Source organism: Myxine glutinosa, chromosome 10 (assembly GCF_964187855.1).
Source record: "Myxine glutinosa chromosome 10, kmMyxGlut1.1, whole genome shotgun sequence".
NCBI classification, from domain to species: Eukaryota; Metazoa; Chordata; class Myxini; order Myxiniformes; family Myxinidae; genus Myxine; species Myxine glutinosa.
In genome coordinates this window covers 4,857,067-4,869,146 of record NC_136270.1, presented here as the reverse complement: position 1 = coordinate 4,869,146, position 12,080 = coordinate 4,857,067, and the positions used below count along the sequence as shown (strand labels likewise).

The 12,080-nt window shown below is 41.8% G+C and overlaps 1 protein-coding gene across 14 annotated transcripts in view; it reads right to left on the bottom strand.

The window, feature by feature from the left end:
• The window catches only part of WAC (WW domain containing adaptor with coiled-coil), a 98,993-nt gene extending 87,717 nt beyond the window's left edge, over nt 1-11,276 (bottom strand). For 8 of the 14 annotated variants that reach the window (XM_068127144.2, XM_068127146.2, XM_068127152.2 and 5 more), the window contains exons 1-3: nt 11,048-11,276; nt 10,857-10,890; nt 7,352-7,535 (exon numbers count right to left, since the gene is read on the bottom strand). In XM_068127144.2, coding sequence (XP_067983245.1) covers nt 7,352-7,535; nt 10,857-10,890; nt 11,048-11,088 — 259 coding nt within the window. In that variant the 5' untranslated portion in view covers nt 11,089-11,276. Of the gene's footprint in view, nt 1-7,351; nt 7,536-8,428; nt 8,540-10,856; nt 10,891-11,047 lie in introns of those variants that run through there. The other 6 variants (XM_078785266.1, XM_078785262.1, XM_078785270.1 and 3 more) reach the window with 2 other exon arrangements.
• Nucleotides 11,277-12,080: the final 804 nt, after the last annotated feature.

Below are 12,080 nucleotides of genomic sequence, written 5' to 3'. Positions count from 1 at the left end.
TTGTGATCCAGTTTCATTGAAATAGTGTGTGTAGTTTCAGAGAAGAGAGCAAATACATATTTTGGGTGGGTCAAACCCCCTATAGACACTCTTAATGAGCGCAGATTTTGATGCGATCAATACACCTTCGTTAGTCATCAGATATCAAAACCGTTTGTTTCAAGCGATAATGACTGAAGTGTTTACGGACTCACTCACTCACCAACGGACACCGCTTGAACGCATAAGCTCATCAGACTAAAGTCCATATCTCGATTTTATATATTTTTCTTTTGTATATTTTCTTTTCTTTTGCCCATACCTTGCCCCCAAATTTTTATTTTGCCCATATCTCGATTAATCAAATCGAAGTAACGAAAAAATTAGCGCTTGATGAATACAGGTACGTCACGTTATGCGTTTCTTAGGTTAGCTTTATGTATATATATATACACACACACATATATACATACACACACACATATATATATATACATACACACACACAGGGTGTTTCAAAAAGATTGATACAACTTTATCTTCCTGCCATTTCTTTGTTTTTTGAACTATACCGTTTTCCTTTTCAGGGTTTGGTGGTGTTATCGTGGTATTTATTCCCTGGGATTTCTAGCTGCCGAGCTCAACTATGCCATTGACAGTGGAGAAGACAAAAGTTGTGGCTTTGTGGTACGAGATCAAATCAACAACCACAACAACATTTTCTGGAGAGCAGAACCACCTGAGATCAGATCACTGAGAGGTACCTGAAAGGGCCTAAGGTTACATGCTTCTGTGCCTTCAATGCCAGATGGGGAATGCTAGGGCCTTACTGGTTTGAGAATGACAACAGCAGGACGGTGAGAGCTACCGGGCCGTGCTCCAGAAGTTCCATAATGATCCAGCCCAAAAGGTCACCCCAAACCAGTTCAGCAAGACCTGATTTATGCAGGATGGTGTAGCTGGTGACACAATCACTTTCCTGCAGCAGCTCCTCAGAAACCGCTTCGTTGCCCTGGGTGTCAGACTCTGTCTACGTCAACTGCCCTGCCACACTGGATGATCTGAAGCAAGAGGTGTCAGACTACCTCCTGGCAGTGCCACATGAGACCTACAGGAAAGTTGGACAGAACTTTGGAGTCAGGATCAATGCCTGTCTGAACCGCGGAGAGGCACACCGAGAACGTCAATTACAAGGATTTTGCCGAAATGGCCAATTTGCCAATTTCAGACCTTGGCTTCTCACTAATTCGAGCAGTGACTTGCTGCAATAGCAATCAGTGATATAAAAGACCATGTCATAAGCTTTCAAGAAATGTTTGGTTCACGTTCCTGAGGTTTCTGTTTCTTTGTAAATAAACGTTCAAAGTTGCATCACTCTTTTTGAAACACCATGTACGTACGTACACACACACACACACACACACACACACACACACACACACACACACACACACACACACACACACACACACACACACACACACACACACACACACACACACACACACACACACACGTTTTGGTCACAAATATACATACATAACCATCCAAATATGTTTGCTCGATTATAAAATACTATTAAAATAAGAGTATGTCTATTAATTACATACCATTGAAACCTGAATACGTCTTAATTATATACTATCGAAACCTGAGTACGTCTAGTTACATGAAACTGAAACCTCAGTACGTCTATTAATTACATACTATTGAAACATGGCTACAGTACAAGTACATCTGTCCATTAATTACAAGGTATTGAAACCTGAGTATGTCTATTAATTACATGCTATTGAAACCTGAGTATGTCTATTAATTACATGCTATTGAAACCTGAGTACGTCTATTAATTACATGCTATTGAAACAGGAGTGCAGCAAGTCTATTAATTACATACCATTGAAACCTGAGTGCATCTATTAATTACACGCAATTGAAACCCGAGTGCGTCTATTAATTACACGCAATTGAAACGAGTACGTCTATTAATTACACCAGGTGGATTGCCTCGCAGCACTCGCTTCACCACACATCATTACAGAAGCACGAGCTGGTATTAACCGAGGATAATGACTACATGAGTTGCTGCGTTATGATTTACACCAATCATAATACAAACATTTTTTTGTACACATTTATTTGTAATACCAGTGATATTATTTATTTGTAATATTGGTGATATTATTTATTTGTAATTTATTTGTAATATTGGTGATATTATTTATTTGTAATCTAAAAAGGTCTAAGTGGTCTAAAGCTCTAAATGGTCAAGAGTACAAGCTGGTTGAATGGGTCTAACGCATCTTTAATGGTCTTCAAGGTCTTTGTGTCTTTTGGGTCTTTAAGGATATTTTGGGTCTTCAAAGATCTTTTGGATCTTTGGGATCTTGGAGTCTCTTCAAAGGTCGAAGGGTTCTCAGCAGTCTAAAGGGTCAAAAGGTATATTCTAACAGTATGTAATTAATAGACGGAATACACCCGATGTTCAAATAGTATATAATGAATAGATATGTAGGAACACGGCTTCACCGCCTCACGGATTCACAGACCGCACTTTCCGGTTAATAAATATTTGAAGAAGAAGAAGACGTTCTGGTCACAAACATACCTGCATACATACGAGTACATAACAATTTATGTTTGCTCCATTGTAATAAGATTTTGGTGACTATCTGCATCTGGACACGAGAATTTAAAAAGTGATTCTTCACAATTGAGAGATAGGGCCAAAAATGATAGTCACGTGAAAAAGTAAGCACACCCCATGTAAAGTTTTGACTTTTTCAACATATTTCATCATACAGCTATTTGATCTTCATTTCAACAATATTGATAAATAAAGGTGATATAATATAACAAATATCATGAAACTTACATTTTGTAGTTCATTCTATAATTTAAATAAACATAAATGCAAATTTTGCATGTGGAAAAAGTACGTACACCCCTACATTTATCACTACTTCAAATACCTAAAATTAGAATCAGGTGCACCAGCTCAGGTGCAAATGATTAGAACATCGTTATAGAGGATCTTGGAGGAACCTGTCTTATTTAAACTTCAGACATTTAGTTTGGTTTGCTCTTTGTGGCTGAAGTGTGCGGCATCACCATGCCTAGATCAAAAGAGCTCTCTGATGCCTTCAGAAAGAAGGTTATAGATGCCTACGAGTCTGGGAAGGGATTTAAAAAGATCTCCAAACAATTTGAAATCAATCATTCGACTGTCCGGAAGATCATCTACAAGTGGAGAAGATTCCAAACAACTGCCAACTTGTTCAGGCCAGGCCGCCCCAGCAAGTTCAGCCCGAGAGCAGACCGCAAGATGCTGAAAGAAGTCTCTAAGAACCCTAGAATGTCATCACGGGACCTACAGGTAGCTCTTGCCACTGTTGATGTCAAAGTGCATGAGTCTACCATTAGAAAGAGGCTTTACAAATTGGATTTACATGGGAGGTGTGCCAGGAGGAAACCTTTGCAGTCCAGAAAGAACATCAGGGCAAGACTAAAGTTTGCCAATGAACACCTAGGCAAAGACCAGCACTTCTGGAACAATGTGCTCTAGACAGATGAGTCAAAGGTAGAGCTATTTGGCCACAGTACCAGAAGACATTTTTGGTGAAAACCAAAGACAGCATTTGACCACAAGAATCTGATACTAACTGTAAAGCATGGTGGTGGAAATATTATGGTTTGGGGCAGCTTTGCTGCATCAGGGCCTGGGCAGCTCACCATCATATAATCCACTATGAATTCTTCATTGTACCAGAGGGTGCTTGAGGATAATGTGAGGCCATCTGTCAGAGAGTTGAAGCTCAAACGAAGGTGGACCTTGCAACATGACAATGACCCTAAACATACCAGTAAATCCACCAAGGAATAGCTGAAAAGAAAGAAATGGAGGGTTCTGGAATGGCCAAGTCAAAGCCCGGATCTAAATCCCATCGAGATGTTGTGGGGGGATTTGAAACGAGCTGTGCATGCAAGGGGAGATGCAGAAAATAGGGCAAAATGGAGAACATCGTCATGGGGACCGCAAGGCTAACCCCCGCTCTTGCAGGGAAAATGGCCTTAAAATGCCTGTTGTTGTTGTGCAAGCAAGAAACCCCTCAAACATCGCACAGCTGAAAGAATTCTGCAGAGTGGGCAAAAATTTCTCCCAGTCGATGTCAGAGACTGGTAGACAGCTATAAGAAACGCCTACATGAGGTTGTTTCTGCCAAAGGGGGCAATACCACCTATTAGAGCCAAGGGTGTACTTACTTTTTCCACAGAAGGAAATCGCATCTCTGTTAATTTTTTGTTGAATAAATATAAATTATTGCAAAGTCAATTTCTCATTGCTTTTTGTTCAATTAAATCACCTTTATCTATAGATACTGTTTAAATGAAGATCAAATAGCTGTATGTTGAAATATGTTGAAAAAGTCAAAACTTTACATGGGGTGTACTTACTTTTTCACGTGACTATATAGCACAAGAGTCGGACCCTGACATTTGCGGGGTATACGTTCCTGGAAAATGTCGCGAATGTTGAATCCGCAAACGTGGGGGCATTGTTTCAATGGAAAAAAGGGGGATAGGTTCCCAGCAGTTTGTGATTCATAAGGGAAAATTAAAAATCCCGTGAAAGACAGTGAATACGCCTGCAAAAACTGCAAATATGTAGAGCACAGGGCTGTAAATGTTGAAGCAAGCCATAAATATGCCCGTGAAAAACCTCAAATTTCAATTGACGTGGCAGGGGATAGTTTATGCGCACATACAGCTGTTTTATGCTCGACTCGTGGAAGATGCTTTTAGAAGTGATGTGCACAGCTGGTGGGAAGTTTTTTTTAATAAGGGAAAATGTTAAAATTGTATGAACACGAATGCACACGATTATAGTTTTCATTAAATGCTTACAAATAAAATTACAAAAGGTTAGCTCACTCTTTTGCTCTGAGTGACATGTTACTTTATCGAAAACGAACTATTTGTGCTTCGATCTTGTGTGCTTGTTCAAAGCGAGTCTTGATCCCAGAAATAGCTGCCATTTGAACTGCTCGGAATTCTGTATTATCTTATGAAGATAAACGTCGAGTTTAAATTGCATAAATTTAAACGTACAGGTATCACAGCCTTGTGTTAGAATTTAATTTTATTTCAGATTCAAAATAAAAGTTAACTTTTTTACTTACGTTCCATGAACCATCCTCACTGATTTGCACAATATTTACACCATATTACAGGGGAGAGAGTTACCACATTAACCGTGTGTAGACTAATCATGAGACTTAAAACTAAGCAATCACTCGTGGTTCCTCAACAAATATAAATGATAAAATAATTATGTAAGAAACCAAGCAACCCCACTCCACGTTCCTATCCCTTCTATAATCTTACCTCTCTCCCTCGCCCCTTCCCGTGCGGAGAGTTTGTGATCCTCTCTGTGAACCAGGCTTTTTCCTTATACTGAAAATACGAACACTATTAACCCGAGATCCCTACCATAGGTGAAAAGGGATAAACAACCAAGTACCAAGTAAGTTCAGGGGTGGGTGGGAATTTAAAATTTTTTTTTACGTGGGGGAACAGGGCCACAAATGTTGAAGCAGGTCACATTTTTATCAAATGTGAATACGTGGAACCCACGAATGTCACGGTTCGACTGTACCTCAAAAAGTTATGGCCAGGTTATGACAAAACTTGGTGATGAATTGATTAGGTGACAAGAACGAGCCGATTAGATTTTGGTTCAGGTCTGGATGCAGATCCGGCCTATCAATGGGAAACAAAACGTAAACTGTTCAGCCTGGCAGAGGTATGCGCTCTAGAGTGCTGTTCTAGCAATCCCACTGGATTTTATCTACCGTGGAAACAATGATCCATATTACACTAGATTTGCACATCCCATGCTTAGGCCAGTCAATCTGGACAAATGCAAACCAAAATGAAAATCCAGGGAAATCCCAGCCACTGCAATTTGCGAACATTTAACCCAGGTTGGGGGTGGTGAGCCGAGGGGGGGGGGGGGGGGGGGGGGAGAGGAGGAGGTGGGGCGGGGGCGCATTATTGCTTGCCTGTTAAACTGACCTACAAGTTGCTATTCTTCAATCCATATGCAAGAAGTAAACACATGCAGGGCACAAATGTATCCATGACCTTTTTTTTTTTAAACTTGAATACCATCTTCAGAGATGGAGATATTCAAATTATTAATTTACTACCTCATCCCCTTTTAAAATAGGCTCACAAATTAGCAACTCAAATATTTAGGTCCCATATAAAGTCATGAGAAACAAAGGAGCAAGCCTAGACAACACCATTGCATTGCAAAGGTCTGCTCTCACAAATCCAATATCGGGTTCACATTTTTATTTTTCAACACACCAATTTATATTTCTTAACATGGTTACAAAATCTAGGGATGCAATTAATGTTAAAAATTAAAAAAAATCAATCATTGACATGCACACAATTTTATCGATTTGAGCAAAGGAACACCAATTCACGTCTTGTTAGTGATAGTTAAGGACTGCCAAGATGGCCTAGGCCCTAGAGGTATGCACGTTCATCTCTGCACTGTCTAGCCTTGTTTTGAATAATGACCCAGCTATAAACTGCCACCCCAGTGTTTCACATGCAGGGTGATTCAGCGACGAGTGACGTCCCTCAGACGGACGTTAAACTTGGCGTCCGCCTGTCGGCATTCATTGGTGGCCGATAAAGACCCCAAGGTGCCCTTCGTGAGGAATAGGAGAGTTATCGCATTTTTTTTTTTTTGAATGATCACGAAATTGAATTATCGTGCGGTACATGAAATTGAATGACCCACAAAGGGCACATGTTCTGAACGACAAATTAATGTTCGATAAAGCAAGATGATATCTTGGATGCATCAAGAAAATCAGCGGTGAGGAAGGGTGGTGGAGGGTTGAGGGAGACGGGTCGAAGAATCAGTCATCACAAAGAGGATGGATTTGGGTGAACTAAAACACACTTGGTGGGTGTAATGGTTAACGCATGCTTTCCAAGTCTGGGAGGACAGCTATTCAAACCTCGGCTGAGTCATACCAAAAGCATATAAAAACAAAATGGCACGTGCTGCTTCCTTGCTTAAGGATCTGTATTTAAAAGGATAAGAACACAGACAATCTCCATACATTGGCAACCGTTGTGTAGGCTTAATGAGGCCTCCTCTTGCGTTAAAGTTCCTTTCCAAGTGAATTAATATTTATTTATTTTTATTTCCCCAGCATCCAAACAATCACTGGCAGGCTTGTTTACCCAATTATCTGACAAACTCGAAATAACACAACGGAGGTTTCATGTTGACCGATCTGGCGTAAACTTACAAACAGCACATCGAGCCATTACAACAAACATTTACCTCTTGTCTTTTCCTTTGATCTATGAGTTTGCAAAAGGCTGCCCTTAAAGCCTGCACCCTCTTTGATAGGGCTACTGGATCGGCGAGGCAGTTTGCTTGCTGGAGAAGAATCCCGCGAATCCCGCATCTTGTCATTACGAGTGTCAGTGGACTCTTGGCTCTTTGAAGGATATTTACTTCCACTCTGAAAAAAAGCCAATTTTACAAAGCGGCATTTTAAAAGCGTTGAAAGAGGATGTACATTCACATTGTCACATGACGGCCGAAACCACCATCATTAAGTGGATACACATATTCGATTACAACGCCCCCAGCCCCTACAATTGCTGTTAACTGGCAGGAAACAAACAAGCATTAAATATATTCCAACGTTTATATTTTATTGCTCCTTCAATTTACGCACTTCAAATGTCTTAAATAAAATTTTTTTTTTAACCCTGGTGTTGGGCTAGCGGCTAGGGTGCCGGCTTAGGATCCCAGGATCCTGGGTTCGAATCCCGGTCGATCGCTGAATTAACGCCAGGGGGGTTGACTCAGCCTGTCATCCTTCCGAGGTCGGCTAATTGAGTACCAGTTCACTGGTAATTCCCTGTTTGTCGCTAAAGGCGGCAAAAAGGGTTGGCGTCAGGAAGGGCATCCGGCCGTAAAACATTGCTTCAAAAAGGGGACCAAAAAACAACAACAACCACGGTTCCCGAAAAAGGCCAACCCCGCTTGCGGGGAAAAATGGCCTCTAAAGGTGGTTATTTATTATATATTAAGTGTCTTAAAATTGCCTCATCTTTACTGAAACAGGTCAAGTGCCAAATATCCATCGCCGTGTCTTTCTCTTCCGCAGGCCAATCCACAGGTACGTCCGATTTCTTGACAAAGCCACCACCATACATCACCTTGCGGCGGATCGAGCATGACATACCAACAATTGTCCAAACTGACCACACTCAACTCTCACCCTTACAAGTTAAGTCCCAGCTAGCACTCTTAGTTGAAAGCTCGGAGAACCCTATTCCTCTTTTGAGGCAAAGTCACATCATAAGGTATAACAGATTGTTGATATGGCACCGATTTTAAACCTACCGCAAGCTATTGCTCTTCTTCTTTAGCAGAAATCTTCTTCCTACTTAATAATAAGCAGGGGTGCTGAAAATAATCTTCTTCTTCTTCTTCTTCTTCCTAGCAAGGCTGCAACCTGTAACCCCACCAGCGAAACTTAAAATGAAGTGCAATGACGACACGCTTTTTCCCTGTGTACGTCAGATGATAAAATGACACAAATCAATGGACAATCCTCGCTTGTAATAAACAGCATAAAATTATCGGTTTTAACCTGCTTAACATTTCACAGTTGCGGCTTTTATCCTCATATCAGCGAAAGGGCTATAAACTCCTGCAATATGGAAATTTGTTGATATTCGACGTCAGCGAGGTGTTCGCCCGGCAATGACTTATGCTAGTGAACCTTTGGTCTTCAACAAAGATGATGGAGCAAAAAATTGATCACCACTTAAAAGAGCCAATAGAGGGATGTTGTCTTGGTGTAACCAGAAGGGACAAGAAGATATTTGAATGGATCAGCCAGAAAACAAAACTCCTTGACATTCTATTCACAAATCAAAAAACCTGAAATGGAACTTGGCTGGACATGGAGCAAGAAGAACTGACAACCGGTGGACAATGAGAACTACAAACTGTTAACCTAGAGAAGGGCATGGATGAAGTCGGCCAAAGATCACATGGAGAGATGAAATTGAAAGTTTGAACCGGAGTACCATGTCCTCAAATTGTATCAAATAGGACCGAAAGGGCCGTGTTGAAGGAGGCCTCAGTAGTGGAGTCGATGAGATAGGCCGCTCAAATGAAGAGACTGGGGCGAGGTGATGCAGGTTTTTCTGGATGATGTCAACTCGGAACTCACAAATGAGGCATTGCATCCACTCAAGGATCTGTGCTGCACTTGACTGACATGTGCAGCAGCTTCCTCCCACCCTGTCCGCTGACTGCCTGGATAAATATGCAAATATTAATAATGCCAGATGAAGAGGGCAGGCAAAGAGAATTCCCCACACAAGATTTCACTCCTCGATTTTTGTTTGTAAACCACCTCAACACTCCCAATGATTGGAGATCAAAAGAAACTTCTCCGAAACGATTAATAGCTTCACTGAAGATGTTTAAAAATAAATTCACAACAATCAAAATTATACACTTGAGTTTGTAATCACGTGGGATGCAAATAAGCATTCGTGTGTGTTTGGCAAAGGTTGCAATTCACGAATTGAGATTCCCCTGCTATCCCACTTACTGATTCGCCCACGATGGTGGGGAGCTTTTCTCCACTACTGTATACAGTGGTGTTCTCAAATAACTTTGTGCTTAATTAATCATAATTCAATTTTTTTTTAAATTATAATTATTTAATTATAATTAAAAATTTTATCAGGGACATGAAGACCATTGGAGTTAGAATTCTGCCATTTTCTTTCCTAACATTGGTTCGAAGCTCGTAGCCATCATCTTGGAACAGGTTATGCCACGAGTTAGAGACATGCCATTAAACCTGTTTGTCATGGAATAATAAGAGGTGTCGTGGTTATCAAGATGCCCAAGGGAGTCGTGTCAATGAGGGATAATCGGACTAATTAGGTTGCTCTGTATGCACGGGGAGTTAAAGCCTTGCTTGGAGAACGAAAACACACACATACGAAAACACACACACACACACACACACACACACACACACACACACACACACACACACACACACACACACACACACACACACACACACACACACACACACACACACACACACACACACGAAAACACACACACGAAAACACACACACGAAAACACACACACACACACACACGAAAACACACACACACACGAAAACACACACACACACACGAAAACACACACACACACACGAAAACACACACACACGAAAACACACACACACACGAAAACACACACACACACGAAAACACACACACACACACACACACACGAAAACACACACACACGAAAACACACACACACACACACACGAAAACACACACACACACACACACACGAAAACACACACACACGAAAACACACACACACGAAAACACACACACACGAAAACACACACACACACACACACACACACACACACACACACACACACACACACACACACACACACGGCTCAATTGGATTTGGTTGTTTTTTTGGGGAAATCTTCTTCGACAATCAAATGGATATATAAATGCCTTCCCTCCCTCCCCCTGGTGCTATTTAAACAATGCATCACGACGTTTTCTCAGCATTCAAAACAAAATGGCTCAAGCTCTATTAAATCACCTAGTCGGCTTTTTTTTCCCCTATAATCGCCACCTGCGTCAAATTGGGCGATAAAAGCACAGAAAGCAATCGCGAAGTCAGCAGCCTGCAGGCTTAGGCCTGATCAGCTAGGCCCGAGACAAGCAAGCACAAACGGTCACAAACGACGGCAGAACCGACCTGATAGCCGTGGGATTCCCTCCTCTCGTGATACCTGGAAAATAAGAGGCAATCAAGGGTTATAGTATTCATTCTGGACAGCGAATGGGGCAAAGAAAAAGATCGCAGAGGTGCGGCGAAAGCTCGAAAATGGCGGCGAGACAGAGAAAGGAGAGGAAATTACAGGACAGCAAAAAGAGAGACGCTTTTACCCATCATTGAGCCTCGGCTGTTTCCTTGCATACATTACCATCAATGCCGCTCTCTATGGAAAGCTACTCAGAATGGGTGCGGGTGTTTCAGGGCCGGCCTGGCGCATATTGCGCTCAGATACTGCCGGCCCAGGCCACCATAACGAAGAGATGGGGGTGTGGCGAGCTCGCTCCGCCCTCCCTCTCTGTCGCTTTTGACTCCTCCTACATTAGACCTCTTCTTCCTCACATTGGCGAATCCTTTGCTTTCACTGACGTCACAGTTACCCATCTCGCATTGCGCGGCGGCCATTTTGATACCCAAGCTAATCTGTCCGTGTGCGCTGATATTGATTTGTTGCGTTGGTTTATGGTGAATGCGGATCGCAAAAAGTCTGTTTTATAAAGTAATTTTGTTTGTTTTGTCACGTTCATGTGGAGTGTGGTGCCATCTAGTTTATATTACGTATTGTTGCCCAACAAACAGAACATTCGGTTTAAGTTTGCCGTGGACCAGTGAACTGGTGAACACCTGGGCAGTGGGTCAACCTGCAACCAACTACCTGTAGAACAGACTTGGAGTGTACGTAAGGATACGGTAGATCCAGGCTTGAGTATGGCTAGCAGTGCGAGTGCCAACCTTGGCTACCAAGAGACGCTCCCCCCGGACGTTCTTGTTCGTTACAAAGAGAAGATTTCTGTCATTGGGTGTGAAGCTTATGGTCTATCAAATGATCAATTTGAGAAGAATGTGAGCAAGTGGCCTCAGGTGACCCACATCGACGTGATCAACTACCTGTTGTTCAGCAAATCGGCCTATACCAAAGATGAGTTGAAGAAGTATAAATCCCTCGAGGCCTACAGGTTGTACCAAGATGGATGGGTGCGACAAATCCTACACAAAGAACTGAATGACGTCCACTTGATTCGATCCAAGGTATTAATATATTAAACAAACATGTATATTTTTTAAAGCTGCTTGTGTTAATGTTATGGACCTGATTGATTAAGTGCCCTCCATTTGTTCAAAAACCACTGCAGTTTTAAGCTGTGC